This window comes from Urocitellus parryii, chromosome 8 (genome assembly GCF_045843805.1).
Source record: "Urocitellus parryii isolate mUroPar1 chromosome 8, mUroPar1.hap1, whole genome shotgun sequence".
NCBI lineage: Eukaryota > Metazoa > Chordata > Mammalia > Rodentia > Sciuridae > Urocitellus > Urocitellus parryii.
Genome location: NC_135538.1, coordinates 126212331 through 126237879, shown reverse-complemented (window position 1 = coordinate 126237879; position 25549 = coordinate 126212331). Strand labels below are relative to the sequence as shown.

At 42.8% G+C, this 25549-nt stretch overlaps 1 protein-coding gene and 1 pseudogene across 1 annotated transcript; both read left to right on the top strand.

Moving 5' to 3' along the window:
- Positions 1-303: 303 nt before the first annotated feature.
- LOC144256489 (putative polypeptide N-acetylgalactosaminyltransferase 8) lies at positions 304-19390 on the top strand (annotated as a pseudogene).
- A 2197-nt stretch (positions 19391-21587) lies between these two features.
- LOC144256488 (potassium voltage-gated channel subfamily A member 6-like) lies at positions 21588-23203 on the top strand. Its single transcript, XM_077801533.1, is given in 2 exon segments — positions 21588-22101; positions 22104-23203. Coding segments are annotated over 2 exon segments (1614 nt in total).
- Positions 23204-25549: the final 2346 nt, after the last annotated feature.

Sequence of the window (25549 nt, the reverse complement as noted above, 5' to 3'; positions counted from 1 at the left end):
TGCCTCACATGCACAAGGCCATGGGTTCAATCCCTAGCACCACAAAAACAAAACAAAACAAAAATGAACAGGGCTGAAACACAGCTCAGGGCTAGAGGTTCAATCCCCAGTAACACACACACACACACACACAATGGATTTTATCCATGCTGCAGAATAATTTTGGATAAGTAAATATAAAATCTCCTTGCTAATGTGATAAACAATTGTTTCCCTCTCTAATGAGTTGGGGGTTTGATGGGTTGATATAAAAATCATAGGTAGTAAAAGGGAAAATTGAGTATCAATAACATGGTTATCAAAATGGTTTCTTATAGGTGTGTTCAGAAGTCATACCCTTCCCTACTCCCATCCCTTGGTGTCATCCTCATATTCATGGATGAATCTCTGTCCATTATACAATGGGCCATCACCAGTGTCATCAGCCGGACCCCACCTTGGTTGCTGAAAGAGATCATCTTGGTGGATGATTTCAGCTCAAATGGTGAGCAACTTGAGCAAGGAATAATCATAAGAATTACCATTTGTCATCTGTGCTTGGCTGGAAAGGGGTTGTAGCTAAAGGTTTGGGATACCTTGGGCTTCTCATGTAGGGAAAAGAAAAGGAAAATTTATTGAGGAGCTATTTGGGCTACCATGTTTAATTTTCATAAAGCCACAAGAAGATCATTTTCTCAGTTGCATAGATGAGACCACTAAGACACAGAAAGATCATGTAGTGTGCCAAAATTGCATGGAAAGTCAGTATGGAACTGGGGTCAGTCCTGGGACTGTGTGACTCCAAAGCCATCTGTGCCCTTTCTGTGCACCATGAAGGGGACTTGATGATGTGAGGAGGGTGGGGGTCTCAAAAATACCTCAGACACCAGGAAGGGATTCAGAGCTACCTTAAAAAGAAAAGATATCAATCTAATCTCTACTGGTGATGAAGTCTGGAGTAAAAGAGCATTGGGTGCTGAAACCTCTCTGTAGTGGCAACGATTCTTGTTCACAGGATGAATCTCCTGAGGTCTAGCTCAGTCAAGGAGGACGTGTGGGGAAGTGGCAGATAGTGAACCTTGCTGAATCCTTGCTTCTAAATTCATAGTCCCTGCTCCTTCCTTCTGAGCACTATGTCCTCAGGTAACTGAACTTCTCCATGCTCTGGTTTCCTTACATGGAAACATGGATGTTGATAAAAAATATCATGAATTAGAGTGATAATTAAATGAGATAATTAGAGCAGCTAACATTATTTGTTCCAAACACTTTATGTGTGTTAACAGTTTTAATCATGATAATAACAATACGAGGAAGGAACCACTTTTGTATTTTACCATTTACATGGATGTAAAAAATTATGGTGCAGACTAATCAAAGAGCTTGCTAAACATCGCATAGCTGGTGATAGAATTAAATTTTGACCATAAACTTGAGTTCAGAGCCCTGGTTCTAACCACTATTTTCACTGATATAATACATTGATTATGTCCAGTTAGCTCTAGTTTTATTAATTTTGGGCACCAAATAAAACAAATTAGAATTAAGTTGTAAAGTTGGGCTAGTGATAAGGATGGATTTTCTAACTGTGTAGGCTCTGTAGTAGTGGCCCTTCAGAGGAAGGATTTGGCTCTTTCCTGGGCATCTTTAAGTACAGGTGGGTTATTGTTGCTTCAAGATTTCCCTGAGGAGAGAGACACACACAAAATGACAACTTAAAACTTTCTCTTTTGGGTTTCCAGACACTGAAAAATATTTATTTTCTTCCATTATATGCCTCCTGCTCTTGTCATTCCAATGTAACTAAATAAGATATAAAAAGGTACATTTTCTAGAGCAAAATTCCACTGAAAACCAAAGAAAACAGCATGACTGGTTTCATTCATTTCCAGATGTGACGCCTGATACCAAGTTGTTCACCTGACTTTCTAAGGAAAAGTAGGATCTTCAGTTATTTGTCCATGATAGCTGAAGACAGCTGAAGTGTTTTGCAGCCTGAGATGATTTTAGCTAAGTCCTTTTACCTCTGGGACTCTGCTTTGTCATGGGGCAAATGCAAGCATTAAGCTAGAAGACCACTAAAACTTTTTTTTTTTTTTTGGTTACATAATCCCATGCTCCATAGGGAGTGGCTAAGACTTCATTCAAGACTTTTTCCTATGAAACAATAAAATGGATTATACACTATTATCAACATAGGGCAGACACATTTAACGACAAGTCAAACAAAGGTCCCAATGTTCTAAGATACATTACCGTAATAATCCATCCTTCTAGACTTGGGTTTGGAACCATTTTTGTTTTTCATAAAGATAATTTGTTTGAAATGGCACAGAAAGAGGAGCTGTTAGTCATTCCTTGACTGGTCAATGAAACAGGCGTTAACTTCTCATTAACCATGGAAATACCAGCTACACTGACATTCAGTGAGCATATTCTAGAAATCTGCTGAGAAAAATAATAGGAAGTCTCTACTGTGCATGATACAGGGAAATTTACTATCCATGTGAATTTGGAAACAAGTCACTCAAATACTTCACACCTCAGATTCCACATCTGTAACATTGGGGAAATAAATGGTGTCTACCTTCTAGGACCACGTGGGGGACTAAATAATATATGTAAAGTGCTCAGAACAGGCTCACAGTATTAGAAGTTCCTTCCTTCCTTCCTTCCTTCCTTCCTTCCTTCCTTCCTTCCTTCCTTCCTTCCTTCCTTCCTTCCTTTCTTCCTTCCTTCTTTTTTTTCTCTAGATGTGGAACTTTATTTGCATCAATTAAATGCCTTAAGTGTCATCAGAGCTAATCTAAGAGTTTTTGGAAATTATATCAATGTAGGCACAATCCTGAATTTTCTCCAAATTTTAGACAAATTCTCCAATCAACAGCTATTGTGTTTCTACCATGTGCTAAGCACTATGTATGGAAGAAGCTGTCAGAAATTTCAAGATGTTCCCATCTTAATTGGCCAGGAAAGGCACATCTGTGGAAGGGTACCTCAATGTATGAAGAATGCTGTCAAATTAAGTGAACTATCAGTCAGTTTGAGGAAGCCCAGAGAGGGAGGTGGGGTCATGTAGGGAGGCTTTCCTGAGGAGTGGAGCTTACACTGGGATTTGAAAACTTGTTAGGTTTTGAAAATGCAGAGAAAGTAAGAATGACTCAGGGGCTAGGATGAGGAGGGGATAGGTAGTCAGAGAAAAGAATGGTGTGAGCAAAGACACAGAAGCCAAAAGCACCCTGGAATAAATCTTCAATTCTCATGCTGGACTATATGCAATATATAAAGATTATTATATAGAGAATGTGGAGAATCACACAGGAAAAAGATACCATTTTGGAAACTGGAATACCCAAGAGATCACTTAAATTCTGGAAGAATCTAATCATCTTGGTTCACAATGGCCTGGGGGGGGGTGATACTTAGCTACTCATTTCAAATTTGCTCTTCTGAGAGGTTGACTCAGAATCTGTGGCTCATTAGAGTTTTGGAGTTGGAAAGGTCTTGATAGATTACCTGCTATTTCCAAGTTGAAGAAACCATCCCCAAATAGGAAGTGGCATGGAATCCGATAGTGATCCAACTAGAGTTTGACACCCACAGGAAGCTGTAAGAGATTGCAAGAAGTCCCATCTGAATTGGTAAGGCAAGTCACACCTGTGGAAGGATACCTCCAGGTGAGGACTTAGACTCATTGGCTCTTTTTTTTACACCTTCAATAATTCAATCAATTAATTTTGAGTGTAACTGAGAGAGTTCTAAAATGGGACAAATTCTAGTGTCATATTCAGGTATATATTGATCCCAGGTCCTGCTCATGCCAGGCCTCATAAGTATATTCATCTTTTGAGAAAACAACCAGCAATAATCTCATTCCTGGGCTGTGGGGGAGAGGAGATGGGGAGAGGACTTGATAAATCCACCAGGTGCTCACAGTCCTTGAGATGGTGTGACGTGGTGGTTAAAGAAAGCATGGGTTCATAGCCAAGGCATGCCACTTACTGAAGTGTGACCCTTTCTTTTTCTCATTTCCTTAATCTGTAATCTAGTGCCTATCTTATAGAATTCTTTGAGAATTAAGTGAGTTAACATCAGTGAATACCTCAGAGACATTTGGTTAGGTGTTTTCCACATGGCTTAGTGATTTGCATGCAAGTTGTTTTCATACATGTAAAGAAAGCAGCTGTTAGGCTGAGTCAAAGAATAAAGACACAGACAGGCTTTATAAAAAGGAAGGAGGGGAGGGAAGAAAAAACTTATAAACAGTCTGGGAATAGTGAATCTTGTTTGCATAATTTGGGGAGTAAACTCTTTAGCAAGAAGTTGGCAAAAGATTAGTCTACACATTCTGTCCCAGTTAGTCCTTCAGCAGGCCAACCAGGAATATGCAAAACAAATCAGTCTCAGTTGTTTATGGGTTTTTCAGAAAGTCCTGTGAGTTTAGCTGTGAAGAAGATGTTCCAGTCTATCTCTGCAAAATTGTCCATCACCATCTCCAATTTCATAAGGCCAGGTCTCTCCTACCATCCTCATAAGAATTTCTCAATGTATAAAATGCACTTCTAACAGTGGCTGGTGCCTACTAAGTAGGCTTGTCAATTAATTGTGAGGTAAAGGAAATTAAGAATAATAAGATTAAAATGGAAGAAAGAAAAGAATGATGTGCAGGAAAACATTACCTATGGTATAGGTCAAGGTTGAAGAATTGCTTATCCTACAATGGTAATCCAACCACTATTATAAAATAGTATCAAATTTCTGTACCACATTGATTATTGCACTCAGTGTTTCTGTGGGTGTATGTTTGGTTGGCAGAAGAATTAAAGGTATCCTTGAATGAGAAGATTAAGCTTTACAACCAGAAGAATCCTGGATTGTTGAAAATGATACGGCATAGTGAGAGAAGAAGTCTTGCTCAAGCACACAACACGGGCTGGGCAGCTGCCACTGCTGATGTGGGTGCCATCTTGGATGCTCATATTGAAGTGAACATTGGGTGGTAAGGTTCCAGGAGTGAGACATCACACATGTTCAGAATATAAGACAGGATATTGTAAAAATAGGAAAGTCAATACCAGTCTTTAAACAAAGGGATGCTCCATGGGAGGAATAGATGAACTCTAATGGGGCAGAGGGGTGGGAGGGGAAGGGAGGGGGCAGGGGGTTAGTAATGATGGTGGAATGTGATGGACATCATTATCCAAAGTACATGTATGAAGAGATGAATTGGTGTGAATATACTTTATATACAAACAGAGATATGAAAAATTATGCTCTATATGTGTAATAAGAGTTGTGATGCATTCTGCTGTCATGTAATTAAAAAATAAAAGCAATTAAAAAAAGAATTTGAAAAAAAAGGGATGCTCCAAAGACTCAGGAATTCTGGTTGGCTAAAAAATGTGATGCTCTGTTAAAGAAAAAAAAATGGACCAGAAGTATGGAAAGCTATGATGGAAATCAAATAACTTTTCCCAGCCCTTAAAGTATAAGATATAAAGATTATATAGAGCCCCGTGCAGTGGCTCATGCCTCTGGAGGCAGGAGGATCATGAGTTTAAAGCCAGCCATAACTTAGCAAGATCCTAAGCAACTTAGCAAGACCCCGTCTCAAAATAAAAAATAAAAAGGGCTGGGGATGTGCTCAGTGGTTATGCATTCTTGATTTCGATCCCTGGTTACCTCCCCCCCCCAAAAAAAAAGATTACATGGAGAATCACAGTCACACAGGAAATAGCATTTTGGACACAGTGAGACCTATGAAATCATGTAAATTCTGGCAGAATACTGATAGTCCGGGTTCACAATGACCTGGGGGTGATATTGAGGTACCAATTTCAAATCTTCTCTTGACATGGGTCAGCAGTTAGTAGGCCTGGATACCTTGAAATCTGCAGAAATTCTCAGGACTCAAGAGAGTCCTACTGTCAGCCAGCTCAGTCTAAATGAGAAGACAGTGTCAGGGCAATGTGTGAGCAGGTTTGTCAGCTCACTCTTGCTGCTTGCCCTCACATCCAGGCTGGCTGATTATAAATTCTTCTTCTAGGGCAGAGCCCATCTTGGCTAGGATTCAGGAAGACCGTGATTGTGTCTCTTGTGTTTGACAAAATTTGTTTTGATACTTTACAACTGGAAAAGTATGGACTGGCAGTGCATGGGTTTAACTGGGAACTATGGTGCCGGTATGATGCACTGCCACAAACCTGGATTGATCTGAATGATGTCACTGCTCCAGTGAAGTAAGTCTGAGTAGGCTCAGGGGATTTGATGAGAACATGGGAAGGCAGTAGTGAATGGTGTTTTTTTTGTTTTTTTTTTGTTTTGGTGCTAGTAATGGAAGTGGAATGGAAGAGTGGAGGGTCTGGGGTGAAGGATAAGGGATAAAAGAGAGAGGGAGAAAAACATGATGAGCTGACTCCAGGTGAGAATGCATAGACATTTTTGGCTATTTAGGGCTTTCACATAAGAATCAAGCCAATTATTTAATGTTTTAGAAAACAGTTGGTCCACTTCAAGCACTATCAACTATGAGGTAGGAATATCAAGATGAAAAAGCTGTAATTTTAATGTAATTTGAGAAGTGTTTTGATAGCACAGTGGCTGGGGGAAACTTCCATGCACTTAGTCTAGTCTGAGGATTTCAGGCAGGCTTCAGGATAAGGGGAGGCTTAGGTAGAGTTCTGAAGACAAAACCATCATTGGGCTTCCTACCTCTTACCTACATCCTGACCTATTCCTTGTAGAGCGATTAGTGATTCTCTTGCTGTGTGTTCTACAGGAGTCCTTCCATCATGGGCATCCTGGCTGCCAACAGACTGTTCTTGGGAGAGATTGGGGCTCTGGATAGTGGGATGCTGGTCTATGGAGGAGAGAACGTGGAACTTAGCCTGAGGGTGTGTACATTTCCCTTCTCTTTATGGCACAATGCCAAAGAGGAATGTGTTAGTCAGCTTTCCATTGCTGTGACAAAATAGTTGAGGTAAACAACTTGAAAAGAGGACGTGTTTATTTTGGCTTACAGTTTCAGTCCATGGTTGCTTGACCCTGTTGCCTTTGGGCCTAGGGCAAGGCAGTAGAACATCAGGTCATGGTATGGAGCACATGGTGGAGAAAACCTCTCACCTCATGGAACCCTGGAAGCAAAGACAGAGAAAGTGGCAGGGTCCCACCATCCCTTTCAAGGGCACACTCACAAAGACCTAATTTCCTCCTACTCAACTCCACCCTTTAACAGTTCTATCACCTCTCTGAAGAGCCACAACATGATTTTGGGGGGACACTTATGATTGGGGGAGGGCAGAGGAGAGGGAAAATGGGTAATGAAATAGAGCAAATTATGTTAGATGTATATATGAATATGTCACAATGAAACCCATTATTGTGTATAATTGTAATGAATTAATAAAAAATCCAAACCATAATATGGAAACAATAGGAAGGTAGCAAGATCTCTGGAATCCTAGGCAAGGCTGAATGTTATTGGCTTAAGAGGTAGACACATTCTTATGTTTCCAGGTCACCAGGCCATAGAGAGCCAGTCAAGAATCTAGGCGTAGTGCAGCTTTCTGGTATTGGCCTATATAATCTGGGAGGTATAGTTGGAAGGGGTAGAGCTAAGGTTAAGCACATGTTGTTCCTTTTTTTCCCTGAGGACTCTAGGTATTTACAGGCATCTCCTGGATAAAATAACTTTGAGGAGTCCAAAGACCGAGAAAACTGGAGTGGGTAGAGGGACTAGGGAAAGTGGTTGAGTGGACAGCCTGCTTGCTTCTGCATGGGCAAGTGGAACAGTGGACATTATGACCTGTGCCTGTGCTGAGGTGTTGTATAATCTAGGAGAAATATCCAGGAATGGGTACAGCATTGGCATCCTCAGTTCAGCACGAGTTCTTCCCAGTTTCTCTGTGTCTGCAGTGATCCTAGCTTCACCCCTCAGCAGTGTTTCCTCCTGCCAGCTCCTGAAAACTTTCCCTACTTATTTAGGTTAGATATACAACCTGAATTTGGGGATCTATAAAGGAATTCAAGGTGCAAACCAAAACAACCAGAGGAATTCCAAATGCAGGTTCATATTACATCAGTGTATCCGTTAGCTATTGCCAAAAATGCTGTATAACAAACTATCCCAAACTTGGTGATTTAAAGCAATAATTATTGATTCTCACAGATCTGCCTGTTCTGCTGGGCTTGGGTGGAACTGACTGTGTTCCACAGAAGTTTATTCTGTAGCTCAGCTGATGGAATAGCAGCTATGTGGGGAAAGAAAGCTGTCCTCATGGCACACTAGCGGGCAGGTGGAACCATGTGGCTCTTTCCAAGTAAGTCACAGGGCCAAGCTCGAAGTAGCACTAAGGGTTGAAGCCAATAAATTCAACACATCACAATTTATTTAGAGCAGGTTTTGTGCATAAGTATAGTCCCACCACAGTATCCTTTTTACCTCTTCTGTACAGTCTACAGGGCCTTGTTAGAAGGTCCTGACCTTGGATTTGTTGAACAACATGAAGGTCTCTATGTCACACCTGCTCTGTCAAATACCTAAAGTGGGGAGTGACACATACTATAAACTCAACAAATGGTTGGTGATAAAAATAATAATAAGAAGAATGTTGGGGTAGCATTGTAAAAAAAATGCTGGATTAGCTTCTAATCCTGGCTCTGTCATATCATTATGGACTGAACTTCTAGAAAATGACTTTTTTTTTCTCTCCTCCCCACTGAAATTCTGTACCTTAGACCAGATGGTCTCTGGTCCATTGCTGTATTTGGAGGAACAAGATAATTTCCTGTTTACAATTTATTCAGTTTCACCTGCTTTAATTTCTTTCTAATTGAAATGGATGACCACAGACAGATGTTAGGCCCAACTAGGACTGATTCAGGATCCCATATTTATGTTAGCAAATGAACTTTGAATCTAGTCTGGGTCTTACCTTAATCCACAATTGCTTTGGCATAAAAAGTTAATATTTTTGTTTGGGGGTCTTGATCAGTTTTCCCATTTATGAAATGAAGAGAAGCATTCTTGTAAAATATACCTCCTAAGAATGCTGGTGCAATTAAAATGTAATAATGAGTTTACAATGGTTTTGCAAAGATATTAACTAGAATGTCATTCAGCTTCTGTGATGGAGGCCAAAATGACAAAGACTTAAATAAGACAGAAATCAATTTTCTTTCTTGTAACTCTTTGAACATAAGCAATTTAGGACTGATGTGGCAGCTCCAGGGACAAGAGCCTTCTATTTTGACACACTCAACACCACCTCTGTATTCTGCACAATAGGGAAAGGACATAAAGAGAGAGAATGCTCTTTCTTTTGAGGGTGGTGTCTGAACATTGGATATATTGCTTCCTCTCATTCCATTGGCTGCTACCTAGTCATGTGTGCAAAGGACTCTGGGAAATGTGGACCAGCTAGTTGGTCACATGCCTAGTTATTCTCTCTATAGCTATAGATATAGGAATAGATCTCAACAATTAAAATGTAATGCAAAAAAATACAAATGAAAAATAATTTTTGCAAACATAATTAGCAAAGCCCTAAAGATGACCCCAATTCCATTGTGACCAGGTATTTCCTACCTACCAAAGCTTTGGATGGATGAATTTGGCTGGAGACTGGAAACATTCATTATTTCTGTTTGTAATACTGGCTCTGTTTCCATTCTCCCACCCCCACATGTAGAACTCTGACATTTCAGTTTCTATAAGAAATCCTATTTCTTTTAACACTTGGCTTTTAAAAATAAATTTTGATGAAAACATAGATATTATCAAGAGAAGGATCACTCTTTCCTTTTATTGGATAAAACAATTCCACTTATATCTGGGTTCCTTGGTTTCTATGTGTGTGACTATTTGTCTATGTACTTATTTATTTATTTAGGTACTGGGAATTGAACTTAAGGATGCTTTATCACTAGACTACATATCTAGTATTTTTTAATTTTTATGTTTGATAAGTGAAGCCAAGTTCTTGTCCCCAAGCCATGAAGTGGCTGCCTGGGCAGGCTGGAGAGTGGGCAGCAAGCAAAGGCTGCAACCACATGGAGTCCACAGGCCAGCTTGGGCCTGTGGTGTGGCCAGGGCTAAGGGGAGCCAGGATGAACCCACCTGTCACCACAGCCCTATGAAGATGCCAACTACTCACAACACCACAGCTGGGACCCCCCAGCATTCACCATCCAACAACTCAATCTCCTGGTGGGAAAATGGAAGTGGGGCAGACCTGAATGGGATTGCAGGGCTCACCAATAGTGTTGGTATTTTTCCAAATTCTGGTTAACATAAATCTTGACCAAACGTGTTGGTACTTTTCCAAACCCTAATTAGCTAAGTTTAGACCATCAGCATTGACCCAAGTACTAAGTGCTGTACAAACCCCTTGACTAGCACATTCAGGAGACACCCCCTATTGGGGTCTCTCTTGTCCCTGTGAGAGTTGTCTTCACACTTGAATAAATCCTACTCCTTTCACTCTTGCTTTCTGTTGTTCTGTAAATTTTATTCTTCTGATTTGTGAGATAAGAATCTGGGAAAGTGTGGGGATGAGCTTCTGAGTTCTGTTGCAACACTGGAGAGGATAATCCACCATGTAGAGCTGCGACACACCACTTGATAGTAGTGGAGAAGAATTCAGCTTTGTTGGCTGCAACACCAAGAGGGGGGCTACCATTAGGCTGCTAACACAAAACGGGCTTTCTAGGCTGCAGTTGGCCTGCAACTTACACTGGTCCCACCTCTCAACTGAAGCAGAGAATTGAGCTGTGTCTCAAACTCTGGTTTCAACAGGGTCTTGCTATATTATTGAGGCTGACTTCCAACTTGTGATCCTCCTGTCTCAGCCTCCAGAGTCACTAGGATTACAGGCATGCACCACTGCATCAAGCTTATTTGCCTATCGTGTGGTTAATTTTTGTTTTGTTTCCATGTTTAACTCATTTTTTGCCTTTATTTTTTACTTTGTTAATGAATACATAATAATTATACATATTCATGGAGTCCAATATGATGTTTTAATTCAGATATAAATTATGTAATGATCACATCAGGGTAGTTGGAATATCCATTATATTTTTTATTGTACATATTTTTATTTAAGATTTTTAAAATTTTTTTATTGATTCTTTTAAGTTATACATAGTGATAGGATTCATGTTGACACAATTATAAAAGCATGGAATATAATTTACTCTAATTCAATCCCTAGTTTCCCCCTTCCCTCCTATTCTCCCTCCCCATGTTCCCTTATCTCTACTGATTTTTCTGTTATTTACTTATAGAAATTTTTAAATTAGTGTCTTGTGGATGTACCTGATGGTGAGATTGATTCACTGTGGTGTACTATATATATATATATATATATATATATATATATATATATATATATATGAAAGTTAGTTCACACTCATTCCACTATCTTTATTCCATCCCTCTTCCCTTCATTCCCCTTTGTCTAATCCACTGATTTTTTTTTTTTACGCCTCCCCACCTCTCCCCATTTTGGATTGGCTTCTGCATGTCAGAGAAAACATCTGAACTTTGGCTTTTTGGCACTGGCTTAGTTCACTTAGCATGATAGTCTCCAGCTCCCTCTTTTTACTTGAAAATGCCATAAAGTCATTTCTTCTTTATGGATGAAAATACTCCATGGTCTATATACTATATTTTCTTTATCCATTTATCTGTAGAAGGGCACCTGTGTTGGCTCCATAGCTTGGCTATTGTGAATTGTATTGCTATAAACATTGATGTGGCTTCATCACTGTAGAATGCTGATTTTAAATCTTTTGGGTATGTACTAAGGAGTAGCATATCTGGGGCATATTGTGGTTCCATCTCTAGTTTTTTGAGGAATCTGCATACTGCTTTCCAGAGTGGTTGTACTAACTTGCAGTCCCATTATTATCCCACCAATAATGTATGATTGTACCTCTCTCCTCACACTTATTATTGCTTGTATTCTTAATAATTGCCATTCTGACTGGAGTTAGATGAAATCTCCGTGTAGTATTAATTTAAATTTCCCTACTTGCTAGAGATGTTGACTATTTTTTTCATACATTTGTTTATCATATGAATTTATCTTTTGGAGAAATATATGTTTATTTCCTTTGCCCATTTATTTATTGGGTTATTTATTTTTTGGTGTTAAAGTTTTTTGAGTTCTTTGTGTATCCTGGATATTAATACCCTATCTGAGGAGCAGGTGGCAAAGATTTTCTCCCATTCAGTTGGTTCTCTCTTCATGCTCTTGATTATTCCCTTTGCTGTGCAGAAGCTTTTTAATCTGATGCCATTCCACTTATTTTTTTTTTTAATTTTGCTTCTTGCACTTTAGGAATCTTGCTGAGAAATTTGGTTCCTGTGCTGATATGTTGGAGTGTTGGGCCTACATTTTCTCCTAGCAGTTGCAGGGTTTCTGGTCTAATTCCTAAGTCTAATTCTTTTGATCCGCTTTGAGTTGAGTTTTGTGTAGGGTGAGAGAGAGGGTTTAAATTTCATTCTGCTACATATGGATTTCTAGTTTTCACAGCACCCATTGGTTTAAAAAGGCTATCTTTTCTCCAACATAAGTTTTTGAAACCTTTGTATAGTATGAGATAACTGTGTGTGAGTTTGTTTCTGTGTCTTCCATTCTGTTCCATTGGTCTTCATGCTGGTTTTGGTGCCAGTACCATGTTGTTTTTGTTACTAATCTCTGTATGGTATGTTGATGCTTCCTGTTTCACTTTTCTGGCTGAGGATTGCTTTAGCTATTATGGGTCTCTTATTTTTCCAAATGAATTTCATAACTGCTTTTCCCTGGTTCTGTTATGAGTGTCATTGAAATTTTGAGGGGAATGGAACTGAGTCTGTATAGTGCTTTTGATAGTATGGCCATTTTGATAACATTAACTCTGCCTACCCAAGAACATGGGAGATGTTTCCGTCTTCTAAGTACTTCAATTTCCTTCTTCTTCTGTAGTTTTCATTGTACAGATCCTTCAACTCCTTTGTTAGCTTGATTCTCAAGTGTTTTAGTTTTTTAGGCTATTGTGAGTGAGATAGTTTTTCTAATTTCTTTTTCAGCAAATCCATTATTGGAGTATAAGAAAATGATTGATTTATGGTTGTTGACCTTATATCCTGCGACTTTGCTGAATTCATTTATGAGTTCTAGAAATCTCCTGGTGGAGTTTTTTGGATCTTCTAAATATAGGATCATGTCATCAGCAAAGAGATAATTTGAACTCTTCTTCTCCTATTCATATCCTTTAAATTTCCTTCTCTTGCCTGATTGTTCTGGCTAGAGTTTCAAGGACTATGTTGAATAGTATTGGTGAAAAGTGGAAATCCTTGTCTTGTTCCTATTTTTTAGAGGAAATACTTTAGTTTTTGTCCATTTAGGATAATGTTGGCCTTGAATTTGTAATATATAGCCTTTATAATGTTGAGGTAAGTTCCTTCAATCCCTAGTTTTTCTAGTATTTTTAAACATAAATGAGTGCTGTACTTTGTCAAATGCTTTGTATGCATCTATTGAGATAATCATATGATTCTTGTACTTAATTCTCTTTATGTGGTGAACTACATTTATTATTTCTATATGTTGAACCAACCTTGCATGCTTGGAATGAAACCCACTTGATCATGGTGCCCTATCATTTTAATGTGTTTTTGTATTTGGTTTGCCAAGTTGACATTAGAATTGTTTGTAGTATACCATGTCAAGGTGAAGAACATTCTTGTTGAATCTTGGTTTGTATTTCATTGGGGTTTGGAAGTTTAGCAGATGTTCATCAATCTTTGGCTGTGGATCTCTCCTAAGTTGCAGAGGTACAGGAGACAATTCACTAGTTGCTATGTACCTTCTGCCTGGAGCTTCTAGTTTGTCAGCTCAAGGGCCTCTAGCTGACCATTCAGGGGGTACAGTGTTGTGGCTTGTTTGTTTGTTTGTTTTTTTTTTTTTCTATTGTGTGCAGGACTCAAGGATGCAGGCTTTGGATTGTCCCTGTGATTTTATCTCAACAGGGATACTCTTAAAGTAGTGAAAATCATGGTGGCTGCCTGTGAGCACAGGAACTCTGGTTGTACATTTTTGGTGGTGTCCTATGGTACGATGTATTCCCTGGCTGAAGCCACTCTCTGAGGTACTGTAGTGAAGAGCCTCAGATGATTCACTTGTATTCTAGTTCCCACTGTCCCAGGTTGTGAATGATGTTTCTAAGCCTGATGCAAGGTCCCACAAGTATGGAGACAGCACCCTGTCACTTGCCAGTTGTGATAACAGGTCAGGCTGTGTACTGGGTAATGTTGGGATTCGCCCCTTTCTGCTGTGTAGACTCTGCTGATCGCAGTGTCACTGATATTCAGGCAGCTTCCCTCTGGTGGGGCCCTGCAATCCCAGAGGCTGTCTTTAGGCTTCCCAGGGTGCCTCCCCACAGTGTCAGTGGTTAGCGCTTGGTGAATTGGCTTTCCTCTGCTTAGGACCAAAGCTACTTTATAGCTGACTCTGTCTGAGTTGATGGAGTGGGTACTGGGCAGAGCTTTCCACCCTTGTCTGGGTCACAGGGGCTGCACAGGGTTAGGTGCACTTCCCTGGCACAGGGCTTCAGGAGCTCAATCCGGTCTGCTTGTTTACAGGGAGTGGAAGGAACAGAAGGCTTCAGAGTGCTACCTCCAGTAGTGATCCTTCTAGAAGTTCTTTCTAGCTGGATCTTCTAGAAGTTCTTTCTAAGTTGCCTGAGTTCAGAATCCAGGGGACTTCCTCCTGGTTTAATTTGCAGCTGTCTTGGCATGGGAAGATGCTGTGTGTATTTAAGAGAGTGACTCCACTGTGGTAGAGGACTCCACAAGATGGCTGTGGACCTCGGCTTGTTTGCTTTTCACAATTTGGTTTTATGCTCTTAATGCTATTTTAAGGATCCTTCTGTTATGGTGGCTCTTTAAATTTTATCTGTCTTTCAAAATGCTTTTAAGTGGCTGAGCTGAGGAATTTTTCTGCTCCCCCCCTTTCTCTCTGTTGACCACCCCCCAGCTTCGGGTTTGGGGTTAGGGCACTCTGTATTATACTCTGGTGACGGATCTTCCAGTCCCTCCAGGTTTCAGACTTTGTAAAACTGCATCTCAGAGCATTTATTTTGTCATACCTCTCAATTCTGCTTTTCCTTGGCTGCCTCCTTTCTGTGTTGTTGAGGACGTGTGGCCTCACTCTCTTCTGCCATCTCCCAGTCTCTGTCATCTTTAATTTTTATCATTTATGGTGAGGACATTCAAAATCCTCTTTCTAGTTGTTGGGTTATGTAATGCATTACTCTTAGCCACGTGCATCCTAATGTGCCACAGAACACCAGACCTCAGGCTTCTGTGCAGCAGTAATGTGGGCCCATTGACCAACATCTCCCTATTTCCTCCCCTACTCCACTCAGTTTCTGGTAACCGCCAAGATACTCTGAAGTTCTATGATAACGACTTTTTTTTAAAGATTGCACATGAGTAAGCTGTGTTTCCTCTGCGAACAATAAATCTCCCCTCCACCTCTACAAATTTCTATTGACCTTCTGTGCCTGGCTTGTTTTATTTAAAATCATGTCCTCCAGGTTCATTCATGTTACCACAATTAAAAGGATTTCGTCCTTCTTTATGTATGAATAGTATTTCATTGTGTATATGTACCCCATTTTCTTTCATCCACTCATCCAATGAGAGACACCTTGGTGAATTCCATTTCTTAGCTATTGTGAACAATGCTACAATAAACACAGAAGTACAGGTATCTCTCTGATATCATGATTTTATTTCCTGTGGATATACACCCAGTAGCGGGATTGTTGGATCACATGGTAGTTCTATTTTAACTTTTTGAGGAAACTTTAAGGACTTTATTAATTTACATCCTACCAAGTGTGTTAAAGTTTCCCTTCTTTCAATCCTTATCAGAGAAATCCTTTGTCTTTTTGATAATAAGTATTCTAAGTGAGGAGAGGTGATGTCTCCTTATGTTTTGATTTGCATTTCCCTGATGGTTATTGATGCTAAGCATTTTCTTCTAAGCACTTGTTAGGTTCTTTCTCTAATCACAGATATTACAAAACGTTAGAGCTCATGAAGTGCTTTTTCCTGACCTCTAGTGGCCATGGCCATGGTGGTGCTCGTGGGTGTGTGTAAACAGAGATGATGGGTAAAAAAGGACAGCTAGTATGGGTTGAAAACCTATATGTAGGCACTGTGCCAGAGATTAACATGGGAATTGCCTGAGTTCAGAATCCAGTTCTGTCATATTAACTGGCAAGTGTGGACAAGTTACTGACATGAGGCTAACAGTAATACCTGCATGGTGAGAGTTAAATTCACAAAAAGTACTAGGATGGTGTGAGACATGAGGCTGTCTATTATTATTATAAGCAGAAGCCTCAAGTCTGTGTGTGAGTGGGGGGTTGGATAGAGCGAGCGAGCAAGAGAGATATGAATGAAATTTGCCAAGTAAGAATAAATTGGACGGTAAAATTTGAAAACTGTTGGGTAAGGATAATCAATAACATTATTTCATAAATAGAAATCCTTAATTTGAATTTAAGATTTCCCCCTAAATTTCTGTGGGTTGGAAACCTCCATCAACTAGAAAATTGAAATACAGTTGTATTTATATTTTTAAATACTTGGCTGGAAGAAAAACAAGCTGGATGGAACCCCTACATGATTAGTTTGGGGACTGATGAAGAAGATAATAGAGGAAAGACGTGTTTCAGGGCAACTTGGAGGCTGCTGAGGTGAAGGAATTGTTATGTTGTTGATGACTCCTGACAACCCAAAGGGTGGGTGTGCCCTTTTTGCAGAAGAGTAAGTCAAGGCTCATGGAGGGAGGGTGTTTTGTGCCTAGCTGCTAGGCATGCAGTGACAGAATCAGGATTTGAGCACAAATCAGTGTGACATCAAAGCGTGCCTTTTTTTCACTTTACTATCCTGGGGTGTGGGGTGCTAGGAAGAGGATCTGTGCAGTAAGAAGTAAAGAAAGGAATTTTAAAAAATGAAGGTCTCACAGTGGAACTGACTCCTCAGGTGGACAGTCTTGAAATGTCAGTTAATCAAACCATCAGGGCCCAATGTGCCCAGCCTTGTCTCTGGGACTCCTTTGGCACAAGTGTGGTAGGTCATGGCATCCTGCATGGCCAAACTCACATCTCTGGGAGGGGCGTTGGGGGATTAGAAAATAAAAGACTCACACAGATTTTGAAGATAAAGCTGGGATCAGGTGCAGTGCTGCTCTCTGATGGAGAAGCAGATCTAAAGAGTTACACCAGCAATCTTTATTTATATATGTTTTATTATCAGGTTAAAGACTATGCAAGCATTATTCTTTGTACTCAGAAAAGTTATAGAACTAAAACATTTATGCAGCTTTTCCACAGTTGCAATGTGCAATGTTAGGAACTTTGGTAGCACTCAAGGAGGTCTATTGATTAAAGTTACTGTTAAGCAAGAAGTCTCAGGAGTAGCAGAGCTGGAGAAACATTATGATTGTCTAGCATGAGAGTTCCTCTATACCTGAGAGTTATGTGCCTTAGATCAAGGTTGAAGCTCATAAGACTCCTTCATGGAGCATCCTCAGGCAGGGCTTTACCATAGCAGCTAGGCATCCTATGTCCATGCACAGAAACTTTCCCAGGCACCAGACCCGCCACAACCATGAGGTCATGAGAGACCCCCGATCTCAGTCACTGTGCTCCCATTCTCATTAACCACTCTCCACAATAGGTTACTAACCACTACCAGATGGGCCAATTAGCTCTCAGAAACTGCAACTCACTTAGGCAACTACAAAGAGAAGATTCTGGAGACCTGATACCAATCCAATATGAATAGATATTTCTATTATCCATGGGAATGAAAATCATATTTTCTGAGTTAAATATTAGAATGCATGTTCTGATAAGCATGTTTGTACTCATCAGGGTAGTAAAGAAAAACATTTAGAACTGGAGCATACATCATGGTAGCTTTTGGTCAAGAAGTACCTGAATTGACCAAATCTAGGGTCTTAAGCAAGATGCATTCTTTTCCTCACAATTTCTAGGAATCAGGTTTGTAGGTACAGCTTAGCTGGGCCCTCTTCAAGAATGCATTCAAGGTGTGCACCAGGATTAGGTTCTCATATAAACTTGGCTAGAGAAGGATCTGCTTCCAAGCTCACATGATTGTGATTCCATCTGGTTCCCTAAAGTCTTACAGACTAAGGAAGCATTCAGAGTTCACACTGGCTACCAGTTGGAAGCCATCCTTAGTTTCTTGTTAACTGTATCTTCCCACATGATAGCTCAAAAAATGGCAGCTTGCTTCTTCAAAGTCAATGAAAAAGAGAGCATATCCTAACAAGATGGGTGCTACAGTCTTAAGTCATGTAATCAAATACACATAATCAATTACATCCTGTAACCCCTACCATGTTCTATCAGACAGGAAAAGGCTGGGTGTGTTGGTGCATGCTTATAATCCTAGCAGCTCAGGAGGCTGAGACAGGGGGATCTCAAGTTCAAAGCCAGCCTCAGCAAGTTAGTGAAGCCCTAAGCAACTTAGTGAGAACCTGTCTCAAAATTAAAAAAAAAAAAAAAAAAAGAGCTGGGGATGTGGCTCAGTGAATTCAATGTGGCTCCCTGAATTCAATTCCTGGTATAGTATATAAATAAATAAAAATTAAAAAGGAAGGAAGAAAGAAAAAGGAGGGAGGCCACACTCAAGGGGAGGGGATTAGGTAAAGGGTGAGCACCAAGAGGAAGAATCATAGAAGCCACCTCAGCTTCTGTCTGCCTATTGTCCTGTGTCTGGCTTCAGACAGAGAAGGGTCATGGGAAGTTAAGTCTAGTGAGAGGGCATGGTACCTCTCAGGACTTGGCCACTTTCCTTGGTGATAAGGGAGCAGAGGCAGCCTCTTTTGTCCTTTCAGGAGGACTTTGTGAAGGAAGTAGGAGTTCAGTTCCAGGACTGTTTGACAACAGAGGGGGAGCAGTTTGATAGACTCCTAAGGATGGACAATTTGAATAAGAAGTCTGGGGTAGGAAGACCAAACTTAGAGTTATTAAAAAATGGTCCCCAAATGGGGCCTTCTTGTGAGTCATCAAGCCATGCAATTCATTGACCGCAGGGCCCAGTCTATGCAGGAGATTGTTCCTTCTCTTGCAGGTGTGGCAGTGTGGAGGGAAGATTGAGATCTTACCCTGCTCCCGGGTGGCTCATCTAGAGAGATACCACAAGCCCTACGCGTGGGATATAAGCATTTTCTTGAAGCGCAATGCTCTGGGAGTGGCTGAAATCTGGATGGATGAATACAAACACATGGTCTACCTGGCCTGGAACATACCTCCCCAGGTTTGTCATGGACTGAACAGCATCAGGGGGAAAGCTAGCAGCAGGAAATGGTGGTGGCAGTGAAGAATGAGAAGGGACAGAAAAAATAGGCTGTTGTGTCATAAAGAATTAGAGTAAGTTCCCAAGGTATAATAATAGTGATACTTAACGTTTATATGACAATATCATGTTCTAGATAGTGTTTTATATACTGACCCATTAACCATCAGAACCACCTATGGGATATGTTTCACAGATGAGGAAGCCAAGGCACAGAGAATTAGAAGAAACTTCTTTAACACAGGAACATACAGTAATTAGACCACATAAGACTCAAAGCAAGAAAATCTGGCTTTTAGATTCTGTGTTCTACATCTGTCTTCTATACTGGGGCAGTCCTTGCAGAGTAAAATTGGATATCATATATTGGTTGAGAGGACATAAGCATAGTAAGTGATACATGGGGTGGTGAGAGGAGGTCTTTTTATCTTGTTAGATGCACATACATGAGGACAACCATGGCTGAGCCTGCATCTTTTGCCCTGGCCACCTGAGAAAGGCATTGGCAGGCTTCCCAACCCCTTCCTACTATCACTTTGCCATCCTGGGAGAGTTGCAGCCTCGCCTTCCCAGGTTTTCAAAGAGATATTCCCTGGGGGAATTGCATTGGAATACAATCTAATTTGGAAGGTTTCAAGACATTTCAAAAATACTTCCTTTTTCTTTTTCTTCCCCCCCCACCCCCGTCTTTCTTTCTTTCTTCTTCCTCTTCTTCCTCTTCTTCCTCCTCTTCCTCCTCCTCTTCCTCCTCTTCTTCCTCTTCTTTCTCTTCTTTCTTCCTCTTTCTTCCTCTTCTTTCTTCCTCTTCTTTCCTCCTCCTCCTCCTCCTCCTCCTCCTCCTCCTCCTCTTCTTCTTCTTCTTCTTCTTCTTCTTCTTCTTCTTCTTCTTCTTCTTCTTCTTCTTTTTCTTTTTCTTCTTCTTCTTCTTCCTCCTCTTCCTCCTCTTCTTCCTCTTCTTTCTTCCTCTTCTTCTTCCTCCTCCTCCTCTTCTTCCTCCTCCTCCTCCTCCTCCTCCTCCTCCTCCTCTTCCTCCTCTTCCTCCTCCTCCCCCTCCTCCTCCGTAGGATATTGGAGAAACCAGCATATGGGTCTTTGTAAATACAGAGAGACAACATAGGATTTAATTTTTTAAATTAGATGTCTGGATGACTGGAGGCACACTGCTCTGTATCAAGAAGTGGGAGGGGTGTGTTGAGGTGGAGGTGAGGTGTGATTTCTTATTGATCGAACACTGCGCAGGTCAACTCGGTAAAGCCATATGAGAAAAGCTGATTGCAGCAATTGAGGGGGTGTGGTACTAGGGTACTGGCTCCCGTTTAGGGGGACCATGAATGGTGATTGTGTGAAAGCGAGAGGCGCGCCAAGAGAGCGCTGGGAAGATTACTGGGGAGGCAAGTGTATGTGTATTTCCACAGAGCCCAGCCTCCCTGCAGCCCTTGGTTGGGTGAGGGGTGTGATGTGGGAGTAGGGTGGGAGGGGGCAGCAGGCGGGGCCTGCCACGTCACTTGGAGAGTGTGTTGGGAAGGAATGGCAGAGCGGAGAGCCGAGCCCCGGGCGGCGGCAGCGAAGGCTAGAGTAGTGGGGAGGTGGGGAGGTGGGTCCCCGCGCTCTGGCGCCGGAGCAGCCTCAGGGCCCTCTCCAAAGCTTTCGGAGCAGCTTCTGGGGAGGAGGTGGTGTCTGTGGCGGCTTTAACCACGACCTTGGCCAAACCAAACCCAGCGGTGGACCTAGGGCGGGGGCCAAGTCTGGGCAGGAGTTTGCTGAGCTGGAGGGAGGCGGCGCTTCTGTACCAGCGGTGGCTGGGGGCTTGAGCTGTCTGAGAAGCGCAGTGGGAGCTGGGAAGAGCCAGCTCGTCTGGAGGGCGGACCCCAGTGTCCAGGAGCCCAGCCTCAGGCACAGCAAAGGGCGAAGCCACGTGTCTTCCAATTTCAAGCGCCAGTTTGAGATTCCAGGCATCCCAGTAAGCACCAGCACCGAGGCGCGGGTATCAGAAGCGCGGAGCCAAATCCTCTGCACCCAGGTCACCTCCCAGACCTATCCTTGCAGGGATCAGGGCTTCAGGGCTCACCAACCCAAAAGCCAGGTCAGACTGCTAGCCTGCAGGAGCGCGAGCCCCACCCTAAGGAGGGAGCGCCACCGGGAACTGGGAAGCTGGTGCAGCTCGGGCGAGGTTGGGTCGTGGGCGCCGTCCTAGTGGCGGGGAGCGCACAGCCAAGAGGACATGAGATCAGAGAAATCCCTTATGCTGGCGGCGCCGGGGGAGGTCCGTGGGCGGGAGGAGGAGCAACAGGATGCAGGAGACTTCCCGGAGGCCGCTGGCGGTGGGGGCTGCTGTAGTAGCGAGCGGCTGGTGATCAGTATCTCCGGGCTGCGCTTTGAGACACAGCTGCGCACCCTGTCGCTGTTTCCTGACACACTGCTTGGGGACCCTGGCCGCCGAGTCCACTTCTTTGACCCACTGAGGAATGAATACTTCTTCGACCGCAACCGGCACAGCTTCGATGCCATCCTGTACTACTATCAGTCGAGGGGCTGCCTGCGGAGGCCGGTCAAGGTGCCCCTCTACATCTTCATGGAGGAGATTCGCTTCTATCAACTGGGGGATGAAGCCTTGGTGGCCTTCCGGGAGGATGAGGGCTGTCTCCCCGAAGGTAGAGAGGATGAGAAGCCGCTACCCTCCCAGCCCTTCCAGCGCCAGGTTTGGCTTCTTTTTGAGTATCCTGAGAGCTCCGGGCCGCCAGGGGCATCGCTATTGTCTCCGTGTTGGTCATTTTCATCTCCATCGTCATCTTTTGCCTGGAGACCTTGCCCCAGTTCCGTGCAGATGGTCGCAGTGGAAGCAATGATGGTGGTGTGAGCCGAGTCTCACCAGTTTCCAGGGGAAGTCAGGAGGAGGAGGAAGAGGAAGATGATTCCTATACAATTCACCCCGGCATCACCTCTGGGGGAATGGGGACAGGAGGTTCGTCCTCACTCATTACTCTTGGGGGCTCCTTCTTCACAGATCCCTTCTTTCTGGTGGAGACTCTCTGCATTGTTTGGTTCACTTTTGAGCTCCTGGTGCGCTTTTCTGCCTGCCCAAGCAAGCCGGCCTTCTTCCCAAACATCATGAACATCATTGACTTGGTGGCCATCTTCCCCTACTTCATCACCCTGGGCACTGAATTAGTGCAGCAGCAGGAGCAGCAGCCAGCCAGTGGAGGGGGTGGCCAGAATGGGCAGCAGGCCATGTCCCTGGCCATCCTCAGGGTGATTCGCTTGGTTCGGGTGTTCCGCATCTTCAAGCTCTCCCGCCATTCCAAAGGGCTGCAGATCCTGGGGAAGACCTTGCAGGCCTCCATGAGGGAGCTGGGCCTGCTCATCTTCTTCCTCTTCATTGGAGTCATCCTCTTTTCCAGTGCCGTCTACTTCGCAGAGGCTGATGATGATGATTCACTCTTCCCCAGCATCCCAGATGCCTTCTGGTGGGCAGTGGTTACAATGACCACAGTAGGTTATGGAGACATGTACCCCATGACTGAGGGGGGCAAGATCATGGGCTCTCTGTGTGCCATTGCTGGGGTCCTCACCATTGCCCTGCCTGTGCCGGTCATCGTTTCCAACTTCAACTACTTCTACCACCGGGAGACAGAGCAGGAGGAGCAAGGCCAGTATACCCATGTCACTTGTGGGCAGCCTACACCAGACCTGAAGGCAACTGACAATGGACTTGGCAAGCCGGACTTCTCTGAGGCCCCCCGGGAATGGAGGCCCAGCTTCCTTCCCACTCCACATCGGGCATTTGCAGAGAAAAGGATGCTCACAGAGGTTTCACCCAGGCGGGTAGAGCCTGCATGAGAAGGGGTGTACTAAGTGAACTAACTCTTAGGCTTCTTTCTCATCCTCACAACTCTCACCCTAGATCCAGCTGACCTCTTTACTCCCTCCCCCTACACCCAGTACATGGCAACCAGGACCAAATACCTGGACTGTCAACCTTGTTGCTTGACCTGTACAGCATTCAAGGTTTATCCATCTAAGTCACATTTTTGAGATTGCAACAGTGCCACCCAATTATGTCCATCTTCTGTCCCGTGGATGAGATATACTGTTCTGTCTGACCTTCCCTCAAGACTCTGATTTTTCCTGTCTGGAACTTGTCTTATCTTTAGGAGCAGAAACGTTAATAGGATGGAAATCAGCCATACTTGGGTCCTATTACTCTCCTTATTGTCCTTTACTTTGGGGGGCATGTACCTGTCTTAGCTTCTTGATAACTGGTGGAAGCTGGAAGATGGAAACAGTACTCAATGTGCTGTTTCATTCCATGAACTGTAACACCAGCTGGTCATCCTGCAGAGCACCCTCTATAGAGACTTAGTTGTACAGCCTCAAAATATGTTATCCATTTCTAATCTTGGATGGAATGAAAGAAAATGCAATTAAAGTGGATGATCTGGAGGACATGAGGGTCAGTCCTGGACCAAAGGGGACAATGGATTCTCCCAGCTGTGATCTGGTATAGGAGACACTGGTCTTTGGTCTGCATTTAGTCCTCCCCACTCTTATCCCTGACTCTCTTGAGCTTCCAGGAAGGTTCCTTCTCAGAGCCAAATACTCTTTTTGTGCAAGTGCCTTCCTGTGCAGAGGAACTGGAAACAGGTCCTACAGAGCCAGGAGAAATGGCTGAATATAGTCAAGCAACTGGCTTTATCACAAACCAGAAGCAAGGAACCACTAAGCAGAGATTGTCATCTTGGAGGGGCAGAGGAATCTTGTTGCAGATGTCAGTTTTTTTTTCTCCCTCATTTCACCAGAACTCTCTCTGACTTTCCACTCTTCTTCCTGGGAATTTGACTTAGGATTGCAGGTGAAGGCTTTCTAAAGCAACCCCAGCTCAAATCTGTAGACAGGTGAAAGCACATATTGATTGCCAGTTTCTTCTCATTTTATGGGTAATGACATGTGGCTTAGGTTAAGGAACAAGCATTATTCCTTTGCTGACACTGGTAGAGGTTTCTGCTGAGTCAAGCAAACATTCACCTGCTCTGCCCCCTGGAGCTGCATCTGGCCTGCTCTAACTGGTAAGGTAATCTGGCTGTTTCCCACCTGGACTCAGCCATCCTCTTCCATTGTGAAACTACTGCCATCCATCCCATCTGCCCACTTCCCTCTTTTCTCCCCAGTCACATTACCATTTGTTTCTTGCCTTTGATAAACTGTGATGTACTGTTTAAATCTCTTCTGAATGCAGTTCTGAAACTGAAAGGACTGTTACAATGCTTTTAATTTTATAACTATGCTTTAAGACTCTTAGATGAAAATTTTTTTTTTAAAATAAAACTTCCCGAAGAGCAACTTCTGAGGGATAGCCTTTGAGGGTTTGCTTGAGAGGCAGTGTAGCTTCTATGAGTGCCAGACTGAAATCTGGATTTTGCCACAGCTTTACAGGGTAGCTCTGGCTCCACAGTCCCTCTTTGTGCCTCAATTTCTCCCCATTAAATGGGAACATTAATGTCTTCCCCTCCCTACCTCATGGTGATTGTCAATGAGCTCATCTGGGAAGCTGGGGAAGACACTATGCACATGTGTGAATTATAGTCATTGATTTGATTTTTAGTTCATTATCCTGTCTCCCCACCTCCCAGAAGTAAGACCCCCCCCCAGATTTTCTGCCTCGGAACCAAAACCCAAGAATAGCCATTCATTATGTGCTCTTCACTTCCTAGATCCCTCCCTGAGCTCTTGGGCTGGGCCTCAGTCTTTTTCTTACCCTTCGGAATGGAGAATCTTCTTTAGACAGGCTGGGTAGATCCTTTTTAGGGCTGGAGGTCACCTTTCCTAGGAGATTGGCTTCCTTAAACCTGAAATCCAGTAGGAGACAAAGGTGTTTATGATTCAGAAACCTGTTCCAAGGTCAGGAAGTGCCATGTTTTCCAAATCTCTTCTGTTAATCCTGGATATTTGTGAAAGAAGGGCCCATGTCAGTGGCTAAAGGGATGCCCCCTGTTGGGCCATGTGTGCATGTATCTGTAGATATGTGTATGTGATCATGCTCATCATCATCCCTGAGCAAACATTGCCTTTTCAAATCAGAGCATGCCTGAAAGTAAAAGGTTTGTGGAGAGCTGGGATCTCTAGGGACTCTGGTTGCCGTAGCAACCTTCCAGACTGTTCTCTCAGTCTTCTGATTCGGGTATCAAG